This window comes from Ammospiza caudacuta, chromosome 4 (assembly GCF_027887145.1).
Source record: "Ammospiza caudacuta isolate bAmmCau1 chromosome 4, bAmmCau1.pri, whole genome shotgun sequence".
In the NCBI taxonomy this organism is placed as follows: Eukaryota; Metazoa; Chordata; class Aves; order Passeriformes; family Passerellidae; genus Ammospiza; species Ammospiza caudacuta.
In genome coordinates this window covers 54405243-54431344 of record NC_080596.1, presented here as the reverse complement: position 1 = coordinate 54431344, position 26102 = coordinate 54405243, and the positions used below count along the sequence as shown (strand labels likewise).

General features: G+C 39.1%; 1 protein-coding gene across 1 annotated transcript in view; it reads left to right on the top strand.

The window, feature by feature from the left end:
* LIMCH1 (LIM and calponin homology domains 1) overlaps window positions 1-26102 on the top strand; it is a 174895-nt gene that overhangs the window by 111841 nt on the left and 36952 nt on the right. The window contains exons 7-18 of the mRNA XM_058802919.1: window positions 463-658; window positions 4980-5229; window positions 5843-6112; window positions 10658-10948; window positions 12185-12448; window positions 13743-14087; window positions 14776-15096; window positions 15655-15888; window positions 16836-17081; window positions 18256-18291; window positions 22944-23070; window positions 25841-25995. Of these exons, the coding sequence (XP_058658902.1) occupies window positions 463-658; window positions 4980-5229; window positions 5843-6112; window positions 10658-10948; window positions 12185-12448; window positions 13743-14087; window positions 14776-15096; window positions 15655-15888; window positions 16836-17081; window positions 18256-18291; window positions 22944-23070; window positions 25841-25995 (2735 nt within the window). The remainder of the gene's footprint in view (window positions 1-462; window positions 659-4979; window positions 5230-5842; window positions 6113-10657; window positions 10949-12184; window positions 12449-13742; window positions 14088-14775; window positions 15097-15654; window positions 15889-16835; window positions 17082-18255; window positions 18292-22943; window positions 23071-25840; window positions 25996-26102) is intronic.

Genomic DNA, 26102 nt, shown 5'->3' with positions numbered 1-26102 from the left:
TTGCCGAGCTGAAGCAGCAACAACAAATGCTGTCTGCTGGGGTTCTGGCCAAATACAATAGATGGGCAAGGAGGGGGGGGGGGCAATCTTTTGGAAAGCAGCAAACTTAAACCTGATGCAGGCACGATGTTGAAATTGTAGTGCCTTTGGCTGTGCTATGGACTGTGGACGACAAGTCAAGTTTCAGGTTACTTTCACTTTTGATCAGTTTATTAACTGGTCTATTGGAACTTTTTCTCAGTTCATTGTACTAATCTAATGAGAGTAGTTTCCTCTTAAACAGCATAAAAGTAAGCTTGCACTTTGTTTTGAAGGGAAGAAGGGGCAAAAACCAAGGAAACCCTTTTTTGGGGAGGAGATTTTTAGTATTTGGGAAGATGCTTTGTTTTTTGGTGTGTAACGCATCTCACGAGTATGTCAGTGCCTTCTTTCTGAGGAGGTTCCTGCTGTATTTCCACGTAGGAAACAGAGGATATTGAGAGCCCCAAGCGCAGCATTCGTGACAGCGGCTACATAGACTGCTGGGACTCGGAGCGCAGCGATTCCCTCTCCCCGCCTCGCCACGGCAGAGATGATTCCTTCGACAGCCTGGACTCCTTTGGCTCCCGCTCGCAGCAGACACCATCTCCAGATGTAGTGCTCAGAGGGAGTAGTGATGGTGAGTACCAGTCACAGTGCAGCACAGGCACAACACTGTGACATAGAAGTAGCGTTTCTGGAATAAATGTGCCATTCAGAAGCTGCTCACAGCCTCTGAATTGGGCAAATCTGCTGGGAGAACTTCTCTGTGAATGCTGATCTGTGCTCCCTGAGGTGTAGATGACTTTGCCAACAGCTTACCTGAAGTTTGTCTCAAGGCAGTGCAGCACTGGGAAATGAGTTACATCATTGCAGTGTGGTTTTATGAAGGGAAGAGTGTGTTTTTCTGGGTTTTGGTGTAAGAGAATGTTATGCAGACTCATTTTAACTTACAAACTAGGCTGAAGCAAGACATAAAATTACACAAACAGGGTACAGTGAATTGTAGTGAATGTTTGCTTAAGTAAATGTAGGGCAGATAAATGACAAATATCTTGAGAATGTCTGATACTTGGCAGAGTTTTGAATGCTGATGTACAGCACTTTATCAAATATCATATATCTTTTTATGGCATTTAGAAAATTCGGTAAATTAATACGTCCCAGCATCAGAGCTTTGTACACATTTGTGAGAGGACAGACAGCTCTGGGCATACAGAATGGCTACTACTTCTCTGCCTTTCTTTTCTGATTCCAAGAGGTTTGCAGAGGCTTGTAAACACAGCATGCTGGATGAAGAAGGATTTGCTATAATAGGTGTGGAGCACACATTTAGGTAACCTGTCATGAGTAGCATTTTGGTATAGGACAAAAGGATGAATGATTGAGGCTCTTTCTGTGCAGCTGCATTCCTGATAAACAGATGAATAAGTCGGACTTCATCAGATGAAGTTACGTTGCACACTTGAATCACTTCTCCTTAGTAACGTTTGTTTTTTTTTTTTTTCTTAATTAAAAAGGAAAGGCAGGAAGATTTTTTTGGTAGGAACCAGATGTTCATACTACTTTTGGCAGTTTGAAAGAAACTGGTGCTAATCATAACCGGACACATGAAAGATTTCCTGAGGTGATGGGGAACTCCTTAGAACTGGAAAGCTGGCAGGGAGAGCTGGTATCACAGTAGAATTATGAAAGAGCCCTGGGAAAATCAGAGCTAAGATCGGCTCTGCTGCTCTGAGTAGCCTGTGGTCTTTAGGCTGTTACTGGTTGACCATCCAGAACTAGCTACTGGGGCTCATTCCCTGAAACAGCCTCATGGCCCCTCAGACACTGAGCAGAGCACAGACTCCATGTTATAAAATATATATAATATATATATATAAAAATATATAAAAGGCTTTTCTGCCTTCTCAAATGAGACAAGCATGATGTTGGCAAATAGGAACACCTCACATGTCCTAATCAAAAATTAGACCCTGGGTGCTCAAGGGATGTCCAGTGTCTGTGCTCTTGGAGCTGCTGGACAGCCAGTTAGATATGTCCTGTAGATGATTCCTGTTAACTTCTGTCAGATTATCAGATGTTAGAAAGGTTTTGTGATTGTTTGCCACAGATTGTTTGCTAAGACATTCTATCTTGTCACAATCCTGAGTCTGTAACAAACAATAACAAGATGAAAGCCCACAAAGCTTGTTCTGAAAAATTAGTCTTTAACCAGGGTGCGTGTGGATGCTGTGTCCACATGTACGACTTGTCCAGCCAACACTTTCTAGTTTGTCCTATTTTCCCTGCTTACTACTGCCATAATTTCACAGCTGTCTCCTACAGCAGTTGCAGGTGAGGTGTAACTTGGCTGACCTCCTTTATGTTGAACCTCTTCCTGTGGTCCCAGCAGGCCAGTGTTTTACTCAGCTGTTAGTAGTTTTTGATAGAAACAGTATATTGGACTCGATGATCTTAGAGGTCTTTTCCAACCTAAACAATTCTCTTATTCTATATGCAAAGTTGGATGGAGGAAAACATTTTGCTTTCATTACTTCTTTCTCCATTCAAATAGCAGCTTTATAAACCACATAATATTGTTGTGAACTAGAACTACTATTTCTTCCACTCTTAGAAGAAATAAAAGCCTGAATAGACATGACTTAAATGATGCTAAGGTGATTAGTTTAGGTAGAAGCAGTATGTAATACTACCTTCACAAATGCCATCTGTGATTAGTTTCATTGTTGAGGAACTGCTCTGGTGTCCCATGGAGAGCTTGTCCCTTAGCAAAAAAACAAGACCAGTGGTAGAGTAGAACAGTTATTTAAAACACAGTAGAATCACAGACTGAGCTGCCTTTAGAGTTGCCAGTTAATAAAATGCTCTGCTTGGCCAGCAGTTGTGTCTGGATCCTTTTAAGAAGGATCTTTGCATGTCTATAGTGTATAATTGCTTGTTACTAGTTGTGGAAACTGCTGCTGCATCTACTTGAAAAAGCAAAACAACAAACTTTAGGTTTTAAATGTAGAGCACAGCTGCATCTTCCATTTGGTACTTTGGCTTCAAGTACTCTTTTTGCAAATTTGAGCTGAAAATAATTTCATGAGTAAGATATGAATAATTAAAGAAGCTGTTTTTCTTTGAAGTACTTAGCTTGGGGATGCTGGTAGGCACATCAGTAACAAGAGGAATGTGTTCTAATTCCTCTGCTACTGTGGTTATCTATTTCATCCTGTCTGCCAGTTCAAGACTGGTTTTGATGTGTTACAAAAATAGACACCAGAGCAAAGTCAAAAGCAATCAGAATAGCAAATAGCAGTAAGGGATCTTTTTCTTATCTTTTACTTACTCTGTGCCCTGCTTTGTCTAATGACACTATAGCCCTTCCAACCCCAACTGTCCTCAGACACCCATGATTCTGTGATGGTATCTCCACTTTTTTGTTTAGACATAGATTCAGGGTACCAATTGTGGTGTTAGTTGTCAAAGTTCTTAATAAAAATTGTTCAAGTGAAAGATTACTGACAAAAAATGTATTGTGATGTCTAACATTCATTTCCATTGCCATCTTTTCCTACTGTTCCTTTTTACTCTTCTTTGTCTCTCTCCAAGAAAATAATGAAAAACTCAATCTACCGCAAAAGCTCTTTGCAAATAACATTCCTAGCATATTTAGACCTCTTTTTTCTTCCCCCACTTTGAATTATACACAAACTACTTGTGATTTTTGTGACTTCATTGTTTTCACTTGTTCAGTATGTAGCACAGTGAATTAGCTATTAATTACTAATGTTTTGAATTAACAAGAGGACACAACCTGAGTGGCTTCTCTTCACCCTAAAAGGGGAAGCAGCTAATTGCAGTTGCAAGTGCTGCAAAGGGGGCAAGAACCAGAGACATCCAACTCTCCAGAGCTTGGAGAACATGCAAATGCTGATGGGACAAATAGCTGAACACATTCCATTTCACTCTTCAAATCAGGGTTATACTGCTGGGAGAAAACTATTTACATAACTTCTTTGCGAATTATTTTAAAAGGCTATGACGATGCAGGGAATCTAAGCTTCCAAAATGGGAAGTTCCACACTGCTAATGCTCTTTAGGGCATCTCTCCTACAATTTGCGAATTTCAAGTCAGAAACTTGCCTAAGTTTCAGTGTTCTAAATGTGTTGTAAATATCAGGAAGTTTAGTTCATTTGAACAATATCAAGTGGTCACCCAGCTCTGCTAACCTTGTATCTTATTCTCTCAAACTCTCAATTTTTTTCTCTGCCAGTTTATTTCTTCACTGTACTGATCTAACCTCTAAATCCTGAGATCACTTCCCTCTGCCCTTGCACCTTTCCATCTGGGTATCAAGTCTCTGTCTGTTCTGCAGTGTGCTACTAGACTGATTGACTAGGCAACCAGTGAGACTGGAGAGAGACCATTGAGCCTTCTGGTTCACAGCAGCAGCTGCTACTCTCAGGTCTTGACTGAAGCTGATGCTGTCTGTGTTCAAATTGCTGTGTTAATGTGTGTGTAGGAACATCCACATATTCCTGCCATTCTGTAGCTATACAACATGGAATCTTTTTTTTTTTTTTTGCTTTTGCTTGAGTTAGGCACTTATTAGTCTAGGTTCAAGACTGTGAATCAGATCAGACATGCTCTCAGGTACAACTAGAAGTCATCTGGGCTGTAGGCTAACTTCTGCCCTACCTGATTGACAAGTCTGGCTTAGTTTTAACCTCAGGTTTTTTAATGTGGCCTGTGGTTGAAGATGAATTTTTCAGGGAATTATAGAAAAAAGTTCACTGTCTGTGCAGATGTTGTGGCTACTACCCTCAGTGACTGATTTTAAAATACAAATGCAAGTAACAGTGGCTAAATATAATTTTTTGGTGGTGTCTTCTCTGATTTATGGTTTAAAAATAACCCAAACAACTGGATGAAAGTGAAAATAAAAAGGAAATTTTTTCTCTTTCCTCACTAGGGAGAGGAAGTGACTCAGAAACTGACCTGCCACACAGAAAGATGCCAGATGTGAAAAAAGATGATATGTTGGCGAGGCGGACCTCACATGGTGAACCTAAATCAGCTGTGCCTTTTAACCAGTACCTCCCAAACAAGAGTAATCAGACTTTCTATGTACCTGCTCCGCTTCGGAAGAAGAAAGCTGAACGGGAGGAGTACCGAAAGAGCTGGAGCACGGCGACGTCCCCGCTGGGAGACAGACCCTTCAGGTAAGGCTGGCCTGTCCACATCCTTCTCTTCTCACTGATGGATGGTGCTCTAACACTTGCCCAGTTTCCATTCCTTCCACAAGGTGTATGATGCTGTAATAAATCTCTTGCTGGTGTGGTACTAATAAGTAGTGTTTAGCAAGTGGTTTAGAAAAGCAAGAAGTGGAAAATCATTGTTGTGATGTCATTATTTACCATGCAATGTATAGATTCTGTTTGACAAGATACTCGTTAATGCAAGTAATGTGGATGTTTGGCTCAAACCCAAGGCTGGAAAAAGTTGTTCTGGACAATTTGTTTCAGTTCTCAAGACAATTACTGACAAATGACAATTAAAAGTAATGTTTTATATGTTTAATCAAAATATATCATTTTTTGCTGTGTTTTTTTTGTAAAATAAATGTATTTGTATGTTGTATTTAATACACCAGTATGGTTTATATAGCTGTGACACTGCATGTTGCTCAGAAACAACTTCCTTTAAAGAGCATAATTATCTTCCCTGATTATTCATCAGAATTCATCCTTTGGCATCTTGACTTCAGCAAAATGTGCTTGTAAGTGTGTATGTTTTAAGCACAGCCTACATTAAACTACCTTGTATAATTAATAGCAAACCCCACCCTGAAACCATAGAAGAACTGAATGAAACATCAGGACTGTGTGAAAAGGAGAAAGTGGGCTCCATGGCTCCTGAAGCAAGCTCCCTTAAAATTCAATTAGGTGTGAATCAAAGTGAAGAAAACTCCGCAGACCAGTCTCCTTCATGTAGTGCAAAGGAAACATCAGCACCCAAGGGGAAAGATGTGGAAGAGATCAGAAAGTTAAGAAGACTGGAACAAGCTGGCATTAAGGTCATGTCAGCAGCCCAGCGCTACAGCAGGTTAGCCCAGCAGTGTGGGAAATCCTGCACGCTTCACTACTGTAGGATTGCCTGAAGTGTGGGCTTCCTTGATCCACTGTGATTTTGCTTCTCCTAACAAAAATCCAGTCTACTAAGCACTCACAATTGCTAGTGAAGGTCTTGGTTTGAAAAAGCTTGTGATGTGGCAGTGTGGATTGCAGAGTTGTATGATGCTAACTGCATTTATATTGAGAAATTGCTCAACATAATTACATTATGTCTTACAACATAATGTAGACAGGCTCCAGGAGAACTACTACAGACTACTTGTCACCTTCCACTTAATGCTTTCTTGTATTTAATACAAATATATAGAAATCTATATTAAATGCCAAGTTTAGGTAAAAGTTTCAGAAATTTACCTTGCTTGTTGCTGGTGGGATGGTTTTGTTTACTGAACCACACTTTTTAGGTGGCTGATATTTTTAGCTGTGTTAGTAAATGATGCATTTATTTTTAATGGCAGGAACTATAAAAGCACTGTGCTTATTAACACATGTACCAGTTTAAATACGTTCAGCAGACATAATTTGCCTGACTTTAGTATATAATATATGTAGTTATTCACTTATTACCTATGTTATTTTTTTTTTGATGTTGTTCAGTTTGGATATTTCCTATTCTTTAACTTGAGAGCTGAATGATGGCTAGGTTCACAGCCCATGCCTTTCCATCATCTCAATCTCTTCTATTCATGGGGATGACCTGCAAAGTAGAGTTTTAGCTAACATGTCAGAAGATAAGGCACTTATAAACAATCAAAATGGCTTGGCTAAAGGGTAAGCATCCAAATGTCCTCCTGTTCAAAACATTTTGGTTTGGATTGTGGGGTGAAATCCTACCAGTGAGCAGTTTATCAGTTGCTGGTCTACAGTCTGGGCTTTGAAATGTATTAGGAAGAAATGCAACTTGCTTGTGGTGCAGTTTATTCATAGGTGCAGTGAAACTGGTGTGCAGCCACATACAGATGTGCCATATGCAGATGAAATAGTCACAGAATATGTGCTGTCACATGTCCCCTTCTCAGGTCTACTTCACTGTTGTTGAGCTGTACTGAATCAGTGTTTGTGTCTGGCTGTGGGGTATTACTTTTGATAGAGCCCAGCACCAATAATGAGGGGCTGTCTGGCATAAATGAGTTCTTCATTCTCACTCAGTGTGCTAGTCTATTGGGAATCCATAAACCAGAGGGGCATTAGCTTAATCTATTCCGAGTCCAAGGCTGTAGTATTAATGGTAGTAATGTGGTAATATGTAGTAAAATGCAGTCATTGCTTGTGTTTAGCAGTGCAGTGCATAACAAATAGCTCTGTTTGCATTTGGAGGATGCTCACAATGTTGAGAGACCCTTTTCCAACTCTGCTTGATCTGTTTTGATGTCCACAAAGGAGAAGGATGTGTGAACAAATGTGTGGTTCTCTCCTTAGACAATCTGTTGTCCTTACAGCCCTTATGGAGAAGGGAGGAGAAATAACAAGTAATTTTCTTCCTTGCTCTCAGTGGAAACGACTTGTGGAATTTGGCATCTGGAAGGAGGAGGAGGAGATGACAGTTTTCTCTTCCAGCTAAGGGTCAAAGAGCAGAGCATTGTAACCCAAGCATCACTGTAGCAAAGTAAGAGCTTGCTTCTGGGGATTGTAGGAAGAAACAGCAGAAAAGGCACAGAGGACAGAAGTCCGTAAGGAAAATCTTTGTATGCGAAAGTGGAAGAATAGTGGATGAGAAGAAAGGAAGAATTTAGTAGTGACACTTTAGGGTACATTTAACCATATTTCTTAATGTCTTATTATTCTTCTCTGAATATCTCTATTTTATCTCTCTTCTTGGCATCAAGTTCAATTTTCCATGCACTAATGGCATTCAGCAATTCTCAGACTCTCTTGTTTCTGTATTCTGATTTTTTTTCTTTCACCCTTCTTACTCCCTCATCTTTCTCTGATACCGGCCTCTCTTTTGTTTTTTCACCTGAGGTTGTCAGTTTTATTTTAGTTCCTTTGAGTTGTTTGCAGGCTGTTTCCTCTCAACTTAATGACCTCTGGAGGACACCTACTGTGACTTTTGAGTTCTACAAGGCATCTAATTGTTCCTAAAGCTTAAACTCAGTAGGGGACTTTTCTGAGTCCTGAACAGGAAAGATTTGAACTTGTATGCAAATTATTTTTTGCTTGAAGTCTAAGTGCCTGTCTCCATTGCTGTAGCATGTTCTAGGAAAGAGCTCCTTTAGTTAGCTGAATTAGATACTATACAAATGCATGCCAAAAAGTAATTCCCCTTCCCAAAAGAGTGAATTGTCTCTGTTGCATGTTGTTTTATTGATATGTGATCTTCCTTGCTTACTTATTGCCTGCACATCTGTCTCTTGATTACTGTATTGTATATGAAAGGTAGGGATCACATTTATGGAGATACCCTGAAAAGAAAATAATTGTGTGTTTAAAAATATGTTGGAGAGGAGAATTTAAGAGAGAAATGTGAGCAAGCTTTTATGATATGTTTGTTGAAGAGTAACATGGACTCTTACCTTGACAGAGCATAGGGATCCAAAATCCTTCCATTGTTCTGAAATGCAATATAAGGATCCACAAGCCTGTATGAGACCTTGCTTCAGGTGTGCAAATGCCTGCAAGTTTGGAAACACCTACTGTACCAGCATTTACCCATTTACTGTTTCTGCAACAGCTGGGGCTGGGTGTACAAGAGCAATTTGCAGCTAAATGTACTATTTAGTATTTGTTATCTATACCATGGTAAACTGACCTTTAAAAAATACTTTTGAGACCATCATAAACTGTTTCACGAGACCCCAAAATGTCACAGCTAGTCTTTGATTCCATGAAAAAAATAGTAAATGAATGGAAAATACCAACCTAGAAAGTGATTACTGAAGTCTCGTTACATACTGAAAGCCATAAGTTTTGTATTGCAATGACTCATAGTTGCACTTTTGAGTACTATAGCTCAGTATTTCTTTGTTGCCAGAAACACTACTCTCAGAAATGCTACATTTGATGCTCTCAAGCTTTGCTACTGTTGGTGGACATGAGACTGAGAAATCCAGCAGTTCTTATTCAGTAATTGCTTGGTGAGGCAGCTGTTTCTGAAGCTGTTGTGAGCACAAATATTCATGAGGAAAAGGGACAGCAGTTCCCATTTGGAATGCTACTGGCCAGTGTTGTTCTGTTGCCCTAAGTGAAATTTTGATCCTTCAGAGAGATCTAAGGAAAATTTTGCCTTTAGCTAATTTGAGACCATACTCTCCACATCACTAACAGGGGATCCTGTGTTTTGCAGCATAAGAAGGCAAAGGCAGACAGTTTAGTGTGTCCTCTGAGCCTGAGCCAGGCTGCTCTGCCAGAGATGGTTTATGGCTTCCCCATAATTTTCTCCAGCAACTTTGTGGAGCAGTACTTTCAAAGGGCAGCTGAGTATGTAAAATAAGTGGTACATGTAGTGGGCTTGCAGGGTTTTAAAATGTTTTAAATGCTTTTAAAAAGCAATCTTTACATTTAAGATAGTAGAGAGACTCAGAGCAATCCCTGAGCTATTTAGATTTGCTTTCTTAATGCCAGTCTGTTTAATCCTTTGTGATCCCCTCTTTTTTACTTTGTATAGCAAGGTGTGCTACATGACAGAGCAAATGCCTACAAAAGTACTGCATGGAACAGTTCTTGCTGCCCAACTTCCTAAAATATCAATATGAACAATCATATTTTTAAATGTGAGAGTTGCCTAGCTCCTGCCATCTGTCTTTTCAGTTTGCCTAAGAGTACTGACCCTTACAAGTTAAAATAAGCTTAATCTTTATGGGTACCAGCTGTCAAGTGTCTTTACTGTCATAATCTTCAGTAACAGCAAGGCTGTGTTGATAGCAGTTGTATTTCTGATGAAGGCAGGTGGCAATATTTTCTGGCATGCCAATATCACTGGTGTGCTATCATTGCAGCTACTGTATGTCAGCTGGCACAGAGGCATAGAGGGCTTATTCTGTGGGAAAGGAAATGTTAATTAGGAAGAAAATCAATCAAGGTGCATGTGAGAAGAAAGCAATTAAGAATACTAGGGTAGTCAGCCTCCATGATTACTCAGATGGGTTTTTGGTTTTGTTTTTTTTAATGGACCTATTAAGAAAAATGCAAAATATCTGATATTTTAAGACTCAACTGCATGTGCCAGGGATCTGATATTTGCATCACATTTCTTCCTTTGTTTGAAGTGCTCAAGAAGTTTAATACTGCCAGTTATGGTAATACATTCACTGCATCTTGTATGCTAAAATTTGTTCTTACTGGTTCTTCCAGCTATAGCTAAAATAAGGTCCAACATGCTGACTTTTTTTATGTACAGTCTTTGTGGATTTTCTACTTTATATGATAAGTTTTATTTCTAGCTAGGCTTTGTCCAATCTAACAGCAGCTTGGAGCATATTTGATTACCTGTGCTGTTTTTTTGACCTGGACATGATGCTGCACTGCCCTCTCCTCCTCTGGTGCATCAAGAGCTTTATTTACTTTTGCTCTGTATCAGTAAAAAGCCAATATGTGAAGACAGTGGAAGCACCCCAGACATCATCCTTCGCAAGGACAACCCCTTCATAACACATTATCAAGGAAAGGATTCTGGTTCAGAAGATGAAGCAGCCAGCAGAGTTCCTGATTTAGAAAAGGATGACTTTGCCACCCGGAGAGCCAGAATGAATCAACCCAAGCACATAGTTCCATTTAACTCCTTTTTAATTGGACCCTATACAAGTAAAGAGAAAGGTAAACCAGAAGATGTTAAAAAGCCGTTGCAGATGGAAAAAAAGGAACATGCAAGGTGTGCATTCATGGTCTTATTCTTTCAATTATAGTGCTTAATTTCACCATGCTGTATTGCTGTATAGGCCTAAAGCTGTCTTGGCTACAAAAAATACCCTACAGGTTAAAGTAAATGCTAAAGCTTATCGTAAAGTGAACCAAACAATTTTTGTTACAGTACAAGGAGAAGTGTTAATTGGTTGGGAGTGTAAATAAGATTTTGTTATCTAAGCTCATGAGATAGGTCATGAGCGTGAGTAGTGGAGAATAAACTTAGAAAATATGTTTTGCATCTCAGCACTTTTTCAGATCACTTTCAGTGCATGTTTTTTGATGCATTTCTTTCATCTCATGCTCTATTAATACCCTGCATGAAACACGGACCAGATGAGCCTTTAGTGAAGGCACTGAATATATATGCCTGCTACACTGCACTGAATTATGTTGCACCTGGTTCTAATGTGTGTTATGCAGCATTGGTTTGGGAAATGGATCAGGGGTTGCAAGGCTTCAGCCTAGAAAATCTCTTCTTTCTTCACCTCAGTGATACAGACCTTTAAGAAGTTGCTGAACACAAATATTTGCTGGGTAGAGATCTTTTTCAGGAAACCATTTTATTTGGGCAAACAGATGTGATTCTAGGTAAAACCATTATATAAAAATTACAGGGAACCCTGACTGTAATAACTGATGTGTTCTGAAAACTTCGTCTAATATTTAAGAGCTCTTTTCAATTTTCAAATGTCAAATGTGTCATTCAGTTGCTGGTAATTTGATTATATTAACATTTTCTAATGATTAGTTTGACAGGACATCTGAGGAGCACCTAACCAAATTTTAATTGTCCAATGCTATTGACATGACTCTTAAGATCAAAGAAATTGAGTAGTATGTTTGAGAGCAAAACCTGAATTTGCTGTGTGAATAATATTCAAATAAGATATTTGTAACTATTTAAGAGAAAGCTTATTGCAGAAATGCTTAATTCAGTAATAACAAAGATTTTTCTTACTTGAGCTGGGAATAGAAGTTCATGTGAAGAAGTTGTCTCAGTTGTGCATGAGTGGGGTAGCATAGCTGAGAGGTTTGAACTTCAAATGATTCATTCTATGTTTATTTCATAAAATTAATGTGAAACTAATATTATAAATTCACTTTTATCTTCTTGAGCTCTGAATCTCTTCTTTTGGCATTGATTTATAATTGCTTCCTCAAAATATATTTCCTTGCTGAACTGGAACGTGCATTAAATTAGAAGAAGACGGGTGCACGTGACATCAGTCAGGCAAACAGTTACAAGCAAAGAGAACCCACTCCTACAAAATGAGAAGACTGAGTCAGAGGAGGAACAGCAGGTGAAAGAGCTTGATAATGAGAGAGATGATTTGGCAAAATGGAAATTGATGCAATCTCAAAGCCTCCTTCCTCAGCTACAAGATGATGTGCTTTTTGCCAATGCCTCTATAACAAAAGCAGATCTGGAGACCTGGAAAAGATTGAGACTGACAGGGGAGCCCAGGTATGGTTTCTGCTTGTGGGCAGGATTGGCAGGCTGGGAAGCATGTTTAGTTTGCCACAACCTGCAGTGTGTGCTTGTGACTTTAAACTTGAAGAATGCCTTGTTGACAACCAGTCCTTCCCTATTTCCATTTTCAGGAGGAGTCCAAAAATCTGTACAGATATGCTATCTGTCATGAAAAGAAAGTGTGTCCATCATTTAGAGCACTATAGCAGTTTCACAGTCACTTTCCTTGTAGATACTCAATATCAGGAAGGTCCGTCTCTCACTGGCTGAATTTGCTTTGAAGCTGCTTGAAGTTGAACAGTACAAATTTCCAACTGGTACCATTAATCACTAGCAGCTACATTGCTCCTTACCAAGCTGTCTTCAGGTCTTGGGGTGTTTTATACCTTGGGACTATTACCTGAGGATCAGCATCTTCACGTTAATGTCTCTGTGCTATTTTGAGACCTGAGCTGATACATCAGCACAACATTGTGCTCCAGTGCTGTGCAAATACACCACCACTGTTTCTCATTGCAGCAGGGCTTTCAGGAGCCTCACTATATGGTGTTTGTAGGCTCTTGTTGTTAACAAAACCCCTACAAAGGGAGCTACAAAGCAGCTATTCTAAGCTGTTTCCCTGTGGAGATGGTCTATAACCTAGGCAGGTGATTTGTGACTCCAGTAGGGAAGGATAACAACCCCTAGCCTTCCTGTTTAGGTGCATGGCATTTTGCAATCAAAGATGGCTGTCTGTTCTGGCATTCTTCTAACAGTGTGGTTATTGTACATAATTTTAGCTCAAATAAATCAAAACATAATCAATCTTTCATCCTGAAGATACTAGTAATCTCTCTGTTACTTTTGAGGTGATTTATTAAAATCAGGATTCAGCCTGCTTTGTTTATGGTAAGTGAATTGCCCTTGCTAGTGCTCCCCCTAGTGCCACTGTCGCTCCCTTGTGCCAAAGTGTGTTCTAGTGCCGTGCAGTCACATATAGTGTGGGGTCTGGGTGTCCGTGAGCAGATAAGGAAACTGTGGCTTTGTTAGGGTGAAGAACTGAATTTGGAACAGGCTGTATGCTACATTCCTTGCCCTTAGGAAGTGCTTCCATGGATGTACTCCCCAAGTTTTCCCCACAGGTCTGCAGTATCTGCATTTCATATGTCATTTGGGACTCAGTATGCCACAGCTGTTTATACCTGTGTCCTTGAATTTTAAAATAAAACCCCTTCAAAACCTTAGGAACATTTGTTTTATTCTGAGGGTCTCATGTTGGGGGCATTCTTTTATTCCTCATTATGACCAGTGAAGAAGACTTCAGATGTTCCAGCAACCCTCTGCCACCAGCTGATACCACAGTGAAAGCAGTAGCCCATGATGATTTTGCTGTCCGCAAAACCAGAGCAAACAAAAAGGCTGGTGGCCCCAAGCAGAAGTTTGTGCATTTTGGGCCAGTAACTGAGATTGATCAACAGAAATGGGACAAGCTTGTAATTGGCAGAGCTTCATCCAAGAGTGGAACAGAAGAGGAAAGCAAGAAAGATGGTGTGGAAACTCTCTCTGGTGTTGAAAGCTCTTCTTCAAACACTGCTGTCAGTCTTGGGCTGGCTGAATACAGCAGTGGAGTATCTGAGCCAGAAAATGAGTCCAGGTATTTGGTGTAGTTTAGGAAGTGCTACTGAGCTGTAAATGAGACCTGTTCTCACCAGATGCTGATCTGCATGGGATGAACTGCAGCATAAACCCAAGAGCTGTTTATGTGCACGGCCTCATTCAGAAGACATCTGATGTCTTCAGAGTATCTTAACACATTTAGAATGGTGCAAAATGCTGTACACAGGTCTTGCGAACGCTTGCTCATAATTTCTGATGGGCAGTGAAGTCACTGGTAACTCAGAGTCTGAGCTATCATTCATGGTTTTTTCTGCTGCTTCAATTGCAGCAGCTTTGCTCTGCTTGCTTTCAGCACATTAGGAATTTGTCATTCAGTTTGCTGGCCTTACTGATCTTCAAAAAAGGTTTTTTTCAAACCTAATGGATTTACTTTCTTTTTGAAGATGGTGTACTGCTGCTCTCTGTTTCTGGCATTTATCTGGAAAAGAACTGTCTGGGTTGTTAACATATTAACAGGTCTTATATTTCTTTGGCATTTCTTTGATCACTTAGTCTGTGGCTGCAGCAAGAACTTTTAATGAATGCTTTTAGCAAGCAATTCATTCAGCTAAGTTTGTGTGTTTATAAAACATTTGCAAACTGAGTTAGATTACTCCTTTTCTTACCTTTCATTTGACCTGAGAACATTTTGTCTGTCTCACCCTTCCTCTCATTCTCATCACTAGTGAGGGAGGAGTCAAGTCAGGTACACATGACTCTTGCAGGAGAACTCCGTCTCCTGTACCAGTTTCTGATGTCATCTCTGAGGAACAAACCCCATGGAGTTTGAGCAAACGGCAAGAAATTGCCAAGGAAGAATGTGACAGGAATTTACCAGATATTGAGAGAGATGATATGTTGGTTAGAAGGATGGGAACTTTTTCAAGGCGTACCACAAGCTCCATTCCCATAAATTGTCCTCCCCTGTCAGTAGTTCCTTATCTGCAGCAGCAAGAGGAGGCTGTAGCTTGTGAAAAGGATTTGAAGACTCTGCAGGAAGGAGAAAGGTCAGAGAACAGCAGCAGATCGCTCTGAGCCTGGTTTGTGTGTGGTGTTATCTTGGATCAGTCAGCAGTGTTGTCCCATTCTTCACATGGGCTTTAAAGATGTGTTTTACTCAATCATCATGGCATGTCTTTTGTTTTGTAAAATTACTTACAAGAATGTATCCTATGAATATAAAACAGCCTGTTTTCTTTAATAATATTTAAGTACTTCAGTTGTTAATTGCTGTTCAGCATGAAAATAGTCTTTCATGTTTTGGGGGGGGGAATTTCTGTTGCAAACCATAGTGCTTTGTCTGGATTTTTATGCCAGCTCCCAAGTGAATAAGTGATTCCATAGATTTGTATGCAATTCCCAACTTCTAACAAATCACCTACATAACTGTGGGGTTCAGCATCGTTTCCTCTTACTCCTTGTGCTGTGGCTAAAGATGCCTTGTTCTCTAGCTGTCCATCGTTCTCAGTTTTGTTTTGAGTAACAGTACCTCACATTGCCTGAGCAGCCACTTGCTGTACAAGTGAGCATTTTCATGGAACAGTGTCACTTGTCTCTCTGAGCAGTACTGTCACACAAGAAGAGAGCCAACAACAGCTTGAAATCCCTCAGCTGCAGAGTGATGGAACAGAAAACAAAACGAAATTTCCAGACCCTCAAAGAGATGACATGTTAGCCAGAAGAACTGGAGCTTTTCTTAAACAGCCTGGGCCCAGTACTAAGCAGTTCCTTCCCATGCCATTTTCAAAACAGCACAATAAGCAGGGCACAGCTACAGAACTTGAGAAGAAAATCACGAGGTAAGAAAGTTGTGTTTTTCTCTGTCTCTGTAAGCTAGACCTGTGGGCTGTTTGTCAAGATCTCTTTATCAAGATGTTTTGCTGGTGGCCCAGTAGTGGTTATTTTCATGCTTGTCCTCAGTTCTGTGCTAATTCTTCCTGCTCAGTAGAAGGCAGTTGAAGGTTTCTGGCCCTTTTAGAAAACTCATGTGGAGTCTCAGACCAGAGCTCTACCAGATGCAAAATTCTAACAACATGTGGAAACAGATCTGTGTAGCAATTACACTTGCATTACATTTGTAGAGGTTTCTGGCTAAATATGAGGTAATCATTACAAATGTTTCCAGCTAGAAATGGAGATGCTGGATGTAGTAGGTTAGATGATTGTTTATGGCTTAACTAGTGTCAGTGACTTCCTAAGAGGAAAGCTTTAGAACCTGAGATTCTTCCTGATAATGCTCAATGTCTTTCTAAGCACCTTTGTTCAGATGTTTGAGGTTGTGTGAGTGTTGAAGCTTGTGATGAATGAATGATAACAGAGTTATCATTGGGTGGTTGAGCCACATGCAAGCAAGAGTGGAAAGATTCTTACTCATCAGCCTCTTCAGAGTACTTGAGAAGGATATGCATGTACAGACATGGATGAAATACTGGTTTTCATCTCAGCCAGGAGAAAACAAACCTGTCATCTACCGTAAGATTCAACAGTGGCTTGGTGTTGAAAAGACTTAATACTTTAATTTTCAGTGGTGTTCTGGACAGTTTATTTTCTGACTTTAAAAAATGGTACAAGCATTTGACTCCTAAAATTATGGGTTTTGCTCCTGCCTCACTTAGCTTGTCCTGTGTCAGCTATTTGGGTTTGTAGGGGGTGTTTTTTTGTTAATTTATGCTTCTCGTTATGTATGTGTGATTTTTGAAATATTGCTTAATACATCCCTTTATACTGCTGCCTTTGGCTCACTCAGGCCTGAGAAATGTCCACAAGTCTACACTAATAGCTCTGGAAAACCTGCAATAGAACCACCACAAGAACAGCAGCAAGGGCAGGAGGACAGACTCCCACCTACAGGAGAAGATGACATTATTAGTACTGCCCAAGTGGCTGAAGATGGCAACAGTGAAGTCCACCTTGGTCAAAAATCTAAGCTTCAGGAGGTTCCTGAGGAAAACAAAATGGAAACACTTTCATCCAAGGATGAGCATCTGCAAACGTGAGCTTTCTGGTGTGAATCACGCAGCTTGCAGAACCCTGTGTGCACACTTCAGAGTTCAGATTGTGCATTGCCTTGTGTGTTTTCAGTCCAGAATACAACACTGTGTGTCAGCAATACACATTTTAGAAACAAGAATTATAGTTGTGTAATGCATTTTATTTTGATTTTTTAAAAATATTTAATTGAAAGCTAAGTGAAAGGAATGTTTGATTACTGTATATATGTTGAATTGCAAGAAAAGTTTACATAGAAGAGATGCTAAAATGTACTCTGCTTATTGAGAGATGCTTATTCTATTTCTCCCATGATTAATGTTGTAGTATTGACTTTTGCACATGATGCTCTTTTATGATAAATTACATACATACATATATATATATATATATATATATATATGGTTTGCATAGCTCTAAAGAAGACTACAATTGTACTGAATGCTGCTGGTTTGTGTATTACTGGTAACTTTTTTCAGCTATACTCCCCACCCTGAGGAAAGAAAACCAAAACCAACCAAAAAACAAGCAAAACAATAAAAACTCCAAGCCAACCAACCAGCCAACCAACCAAAAAAAAAAAAAAAAAAGAAAAAAACAAAAAAAACCCCGCCCAAACAAAAATAACAACAAAACAAACTACCAAAATATAAGATTAACAAAAACAACTAAAATTCAAACAAGCAAACAAAACCACCAAAGAAATCCCCAAACACAAAAGCAAGACCTACAAAAGGAAAAAGGAAATCCTGTGACTCACTTTCTGACTACAGTCTTTGTCTCTTTCATGCTTCAGTTATAGTGGTACTAAGCACTGCTGTGGAATGTAACTGTTAAGTTTTGTCTCCATTCATTGCATGTATGGCACAATGTAAATGCTAAGACATTGTCTATTTTTAAGAACCATTTTCTATACACATTTTAGGTATACTTCAGCAGGTTTTTGTAATGTGGGGCATAAGTATGTGTTTAAGGAGGGATGGGTGGTGTTCTCATGTAGTTTGACCTCAGGATGATCAGGTAAGTCTTGTTTGATGAATACATAATCCCTGAACAGTATGGTTCTATTTTGGTCAGCTTTACTAGTAGAAGTGACAGTTGTACAAATTATATGGGTCCAGTTGCAATTGCTACTTAATGTATTTATCCACAATCTAATTTTATATTTGGTCTTGTAGATTCGGCCCCAGAACTGCTGTGTCTGATGACGCAGAGTAAGTTGTCGTGTGTTCACAAGATTCTGTTTTCAACAACTTACACTGCATGCTTTCCCATCTTTTCTACTAATTTAAAATGCAGTTGATGCATCATTATTATTTTGCAGTGTTTTGGCAAATAAATTTTTCAGACAGCACTGAAAAATGGAACGCAATATGGCTTACATTGCAGTTAAAAAATAATTTCTATATAAAAGTCCTTAAAAACTAAGCATAATACTAATGTCCAGCTGTTGCTTAAAGTATTTTTTCCGCTTTTATTCTTTTATTTTGTCTTGGATTTCTTCTGAATTTCCATTGCCTCTAATCAGCCACAGGTAAAGAGACCTGGGTTGAATCTGGGTGTTGAAGAAAAAATGAAGTGCCAGGAAGAACAGGAAGAAATAAGAAAGCCCAAAGCAAAATAATATCATTGTAATCTTCAGAATAATTACCAGGAAGATACATCTTTAGCTGAGCCTTTATTCTCTTTATAAAATTTTATATTCAATCCCTTCCAAGTTATGTTTAATTTAATAATGTACTAAATTTCAGTTTTTAAGCCCTTCACCTTGATGCATCACTTTTCATAGAAGGAGTAGAACTGATATTTATTACACTCAAAAATTTAATTGTTCATGTATGCATACAAACTTTAGTATGGAATAGGATGCAATGTCATTTGGAAAGCTCTTTGGAAGTATTAGCTGTTCAGAAGAGGAATAGTTGGAAACTACACACACAATAATATCAATGTCCTTCTGTTCACAGAAATGCACATGACCTTGTCTGTGTCCCAGATTAAATCCCAAAATATAAACAGTATGGAGAGTTGTGGGGGTTTTATAATGAGCATACACAGAGACTCATATGCAATTTTTCACCCTTTCCTCTAATGATTAAGTTTATAACACTTGCCATCTCTTTAGGTTTTGTTATTTAGGAATGTTCCAGTCCAATCCTGAACAATGCAACTGTTAAACTGAGTGTTCTTTACAAGTTCTTTAATACCTTTATGCTAAGCAAAGCCTCTGTTCTCTGACTACAGAGTAAGCATGATCATTTTCAAGCAGCAGGAATCTGTCCAGTCAAACGAAGGGGTGAGATAAAAAGAGCAATATAACATAGAAGTGTTATACTTAACAATGGGGACACTCCATCTTTTTCAGAAAGCCTGCTTTATGATTGATTTTTTCATCTCTGTATGCCTGTATTAAATGCAATCATGAGAGAAGGTACATGGAGATGCCTTCAAAGAGGCGTTGCAATGGTCTTGGTGGTATAATGTGAGAGTAGCAATGATCAATAAATCATACTGCTTATTCTATACTGATTCTTATTTTGTTTTAGAAGGCAAAACAATTAATATTCAAACCTCATTGTCATCCTTTCCAGATGTGCTACAGTTTACAGAGCAACTATTTTCCTATACTGTCTTTTAAGTTTTTATAACAAGTCAGACTGTGTTTTCCCTTCTGAAGACAAAGTATTTATGAAGACTCTAATAAAACTTGGCTGTCAAGTAGGAAAAATAAATTGAACTGACATTTAAAATACTTTTAAAATGTTTGTCAAGTCCCCGTTAAAAACTCTTAACTTGAATTCAGTCTTAGACTAGATGCTCTTTATTCCAGCAGCAACACTAAGGACTCTTTTATTAGACTGGCAAAGTTCCCTTTGCTAGTTAGAGAAAAACTAGATATTGTCATCAGCCCTGATCTGTCTCAGGGTCCAGAAAAGGCAATACTTGGTGTGTTGCTGCTGACCAGGCCCATTCCCATCTCTCGAAGAGGGAGAATTCTGGTGGTACCCTGATAGTCCAATGTGAGTTTCTGATAGTCCAATGTGAGTTTAGGCCCATAGTGAACTGAGATTTTTGAGTATTTTTTTACTAGTCTGATTTTGAGCCAGTCTGTCCCTTTTTATGTGTTGTTGGAGTTTCTTAAGTCTTAGTATGACTATAAAATGGTAATGCAGCCACATAATAAATGCTTTACATAAGGATTGTTAACATATTCTCATAAGAAGGTTTTTTACCTTATCTCTCACTTTAAAATTAATGAATCTAAACATTGAAGTCCTTCAGATTTTTTTTTAATTCAAAATTTATTTAGACCTGTTAAAAAAATAAATTGCTGCATGGTATCACTGACAGCAACAACCATATTTTGTGATAATAAAGCAGTGTAGCTTGAAAATCCCAGCATCCCAAATACACTGTTGGTCTGCACAGTGCTTTTTCCCAGATCATTGTTAGAACAGCAGGTCTGGTACACTGGTCAGCAGGAAGGCCTCTTGCTTCAGGACAGAGTTTGTATACAATCTCTGGACCTGTGCTAATGGCAGAAATTAATGAACTTGAATTTGGTCCAGTTACATAGTCCCTGTCTACTTGTGTACTGTGTGCCTGCTGGCCCAACATGTGGTTGAAGGGAGCAGTAAATCTAGTTCTGTTCATGGAGGTGTTAGTGATTGTCTGGAGCTATTTATAGATTGTACAAGACAGAAATAGGATGAAATTATGTGGGACTCATAGTGAAAAGTGTCTTTGGCTAGAAGATCAGAGTTTTGGCCTCTTTGATTATTCTCTAAGGATGAACTTGTCAGAGAAGTTGATGTAGACCTTTGAGTTGGCCTTGTCCATTTACTCAGGAAAGGAAGTTTTTCTCCTTAGTGAATACTACATGTTGGTCAGAGTGGAGCACAGTGCTTTGGGGTGGGACTTCTTCAGACTGCTGTCTTGGGAAGATACTGTTGTGGAATAAGATGTTGCTGCAGAGCTGAAGTTTGAACCCACCCAGTTGCTTATCCCTGACAATGAAGGCCCAGCAGCAGATGACTGCTGAAGTAGGAGGTTAATGTGGGGCTGTAGTGTACAGTTTGACTCCTGGCCAAGGCTAAAGCCTTTTGCAAAGAAACTTTTTTACTGCGTTGTTAATAGTTATAAAACCTGTCGCTGTCTTTGTGCACCCTGTGAGACCTGCATGATTTCAGGGAACAGACATTAGACTTACATTAGGAAATCCAGGTATTCCTTCTAGAAAGGCAAGATTCCTCCATCCCAAATGGTAGAGAGTGCGTACTCATGCTCTGCTCGGACCAGTAATCACCATTTCAGGTCTTACCTTTTCTCCTACTGCATGGGAATGAAAAATAGTTTAAAATTAGGAAAGAGTACAAGGGAAGAGCTACACAACCAGTTTGACCCAGTAGGCACAAGATATCAAATAGTGAGCAGTAAAGGCTTGCTTAGTGTGAGTTTCAAAAGCTCTTAAACTGGAATAAACCCTATGAGAGTGACTTTATTGTGAGTTATGCATCTCCCAACCTACCTCACCAGTCTGCCAAATATGGCTGATGTTTAAGTTTTATAAAACAGCAACACTTGCCGCCTCTTTAGGTTTTGTTATTTAGGAGTGTTCCAATCTGATCCTGAACAATGCAACTGTTAAACTACCAGCAGAAAAACCCAAATTAGTGTAACCCTCAGCACTCTCTTTAAGGGGTGAAGCACAGTAATATGTTAACTTCAGTGTTCATACTTAAAGGCAATAGGATGTTTTCTGTCCTTCATTTCTGAGTAAATCCCTACTTAGCAGGAAGGAATCTGTGCACGTCCTTTTCCATACACTGTCCGGACCTTTCAAATGTTTTCTTGAGAGTGGCATTCCCGTCTTTGCTTGCCTGAATACAAATGTTGGCTCATAAATATATGCACAGCTTTCCGTGAGTATTCACTTTGAATACTGTGGACACAGTTGCCCACAATTTTTTCTTCATTGGGTGCTTCTCCTGCTAGTTGGCTCATTGGCTCACGTAAAGCTGCAGGTGATCATTTGAGGACTGCTGTGAAATCACTTCATGTGGAACTGCATGGCTTTCTTTTATGTTTTTTTTGCTTTGAATGGCACAACTGAGGTCATGTTTTACTAATAATAGGTAGTGGAGGTAGAGTGGTAAGCATGTTATCTTTGTGTGAAAATCTTTATATAAAGAGATGCATAACCTTTTTTTCCCTTTAACTCTCCAAAGGTCTGAGACATAAATAGAAAAAAACTATTTTTCTTGTCCTGGACGTCATCTTTTCCTTGTTAGGTTAGCTGATTATTAATAAGTTGGTGCTGGTAGCATTGGATTTCTTCAAGGCAGAGAGGGGAGGAAAGGGGAAGGGAAAAAGTACCATGCAATTTGAACTGAGTGTACTTCTCTGAGCTTGTAGCAATAGCATTTAGCTGGCCATGCTGTCCCTGATGCACTTCCCAAGCCTTCTTTTACCCTGAAATGGAAAATTCTGTCTGTGGTGTTAAATCAAAGTGATCTTGAAAACCCATTGGGCACAAATCTTCAGAAAGTAAAATGTTCTGAATTATAGAATGATTTTATTAAGAGCTATTGATGGAAGTGTGAAATTAGTAGTGCTTCTTAGTGAGATATAAAGTTGTGGTTGACTAACAAAATGGGAAGTTGAGGAGTGTAATGCCTGAAGTGCTGTGTGGGAGCCATAGGGATGCTAACAAGCCCGACTTGGGGGCTGCTGCTTTTGGGAGCTTTGTAACAGAGCAGGTGACTGACTCTGCTGTAGCACCCTCATGTGGCTTCAGCTCTTACAAGCTGAAGGAATATAAGCCTCTCAGTAAGACTGGGCCTGTTGTTATCTTTCCCTTGTTTAGGAGTATGAGTATGTTTGACATGAGATGTGAAGAAGAAGCTGTGTCTCAGCCTCATAGCAAAGCTCGCCATGAGAAGCTGCAGAATATACACAACCAGCTGAAAGAGGATGAGACCAGATGGCAAGATGTGAGTACACAACATTGTCTGCAATGCTGGCCAGGCACTGAGGCCAGCCAGGCAAAAACAGGACAACCTGCTAAATCTGCACTTGCTGTCAAGTGCTTAAAATAATAAGGAGAGGGGTTTTTTTTTCTCAGTGGATTTTTGCTAAAACCATAGAAGTTCATAATTTGTTGTAAATCAAAGAATACAAGATCTTCCGGTCCCTCTGCCTGTTCACCAGGTATTTTACTTTTTAAAGAAAACGTAGAGAAACTGTGATTGGGTAAAAAAAATGGAAGAACAACTTCTAACTTCTAACAACTAACAACTTCTAATTTTCTAATTAGTCAATGGCCAAAGTGACAAATACAAGACTAAGTAGGACAGGGAATTAATAGGTCAGCCTTTTCTTTAATAAATTTGCATAGATACAGAAAATGTTAATGTTTTCCATCTTGTCCAAGCAAACAAATACCATTTCACGTTAGGTACACCCTGCTTGGCTTTTAAGGCCTTTCCAAACCCTCTTTCCTTGATGTGTTTTGTTAAGCTGTCCAAGCATTTGGCAATGTCTGCAGCAAATTAGCAGGAATAGAAAAAAATTACCTGCAGGTAAGTTAGTATAAGGAGTTTTAGTTTCAATTCTGTTCGTTCCTAAAGACTGATTTTAAACAAGGAATTTGGGATATTTTTTTTAATTAAGAAAAAAACACCCCAAACACTATAAAACACATATCTTCAAGTATGGTAGTTTTTCATTACAAGGAAAGCTTCTGTGAAACACCTTAGAGAGGTCTTTGGTAGAAAATTTAAGGAAAAGTTAAAAACAAGTTGTATATACAGCTAAGAAGTGACTTTTTGTAGTAGAACAATGAAGGACTTCAGCTGAAAGGTCTTTATGTATGGGAAGCTGTAATTTCCCAGCAGAGATAAGAATAAATCCAAAGGCATTCAAGAAGTTTGAGAACTCTGAAGCTTGAAAATCCTCTGAGCTAAAGTTCTTACATTTTCCAGGCCCTCAGCACCTTCTACCATGAACTGAAAGTTTTGAAGAGGTACTGAAAATGCCATTATTAGAATGTCATTGGCTTTCTGAGGGCTTTATAGAGACATGGGTCATGCTCTGATATTTTAGATGCCCATGCTATGAATTTGCCAACAATTAACGATTTCAAGGGGTTTTTAAATTATTGTTATTCTAAAGCATCAGAACCGAAAACAATAAACATGTCTGTTTTTTAATTATGAAAAGAGAAGGACGGTTTATGTTAGAAAATTTGCTAACAAAAAACTAATTTCCAAACAATAGAACACAGTGGAAGTAGCTGAATAGAGAAATGCTTTGGTACTTCAATGAGAATAATTAGTAACTGAAGAAAATTATGGGCCTATGTTTCATGAAGGGGATTATAGTCTGATATATGTAGATCATGTGAGGAAATACTTTAATGAACATTCTCTTTAGTGTAACATCAATAAATTGTGGTTTTAAGCTAAATTAAAAGTGATAATGTTTTTTCCTGATTTTCATAAAATAAGTTATGCTTGCAGTACCTTCTGCTGTTTACCAATAAAAATGCAATTAAAATATTTGGGAAACCATGAAATTAATGAAATAGCCTTTGAATTGAGTGTGTGTTATGAATATCCGGGTTTTATTAAAATGAAAAGTTGTTAGAGTGCCTGAAATATAATCTGTATGCCAATCTCTTGATGTGGAAAAGTTAATGACAAATGTTCCCTTCCAGTTTCCTAAGTTATTTTTCTTTGCAGAACTTCTGCAATAGTTACTTTTTACATGTAAAATTTTGTTCATTTGCTAGTTGGCTGCAAAGAAATTTTACAGTTTAGAAAACTTCTTTACTGTAATACTTGTACTGTGAAAAAGACCTTACTTGTGTATCCTCCAGGATTTGTGAATTCATAAAGGATGCAAGACATCTCAGGGGCCATAACAGGTACCATGTGACTCTCTGGTTTAGTGTCAGGCTAGTTTTTCAGAAAAGGCAGAGAACCAGATTCAGTCAATCTTCTGCACAATTTCAGGCAGGCAGATTCCAAAAAGACAGCAATTGTTACTTCAACAAGGATCTCTGTATGTAGCTGGATACAAACCATAGGCTTTTTACACTGTCATCTCTCACACCAGCCAGGTATGAGCCACATCACTCCCTAATCTCTCTTGCTCACATCTGGATCCAGAGTAATGCAGGGTGGCCATGATGAAGAATTTAAATTTGGATGCTGCACTAGATTTTTCTACCAAAAAACCCAACATCATGGGTCAACCATATTTGCATGTAGCTTAGCATGGGCAAAGTTGGAACTATAAGCTCTGCAAGGCAGACAGTGCAGCTGTAGCTCATGGTGAATCAACATCCATTCCTCCAATGAAACTTTGCTTCCCATATGTCTGATTATTAAAATTCTTCACCAAACATAATTTTTTTACTTAATTTTCCTGGAGAACTGGAGTTTGTCCCTAGTGTTGGTCCAAGCGAAAATGAATGTCCTGACTGGTCCTTTTAGCCAAATTTCCTGCCAAAAGCAAAGTAAGCAATGAGTCTATGAAATCTTTGCTGTATCCTGCTATCAGGAGAAAATTCAGGCAACATCTTCATTTATGGCATGATTTCCTTTTGTCATTGAAATAAGCAATGTTGCCTGCAGGTAATGGGAGCCTATTCCACAGGCAAGAACAAGTTTTGCAACCGGTTGGCTGGGTTCATTTTTACTTGTGGCCACTTTTTAGCTATTTGCAACTCTGCATTCAGGTGCCTTCCTTCTCTCACAGGACCTGGCTCGATGGAAGAGTCGTCGAAGGAGCGCTTCACAGGATTTGATTAAAAAGGAAGCTGAGAGAAAGAAAATGGAGAGGTTAATGGCTGGAGAGGGAACGAATGAGCGCAGAAAAAGCATCAAAACCTACCGAGAAATCGTGGAGGAGAAGTACGTTGTTTTACTGGAGTGTAGTGGCATGTCTGAAAATGCTGTGTGCTCCACAGGTGATTGGTGACTGTGGGCAGCCATGCCTGCAGGCCTGAGTGAGGGAGAGG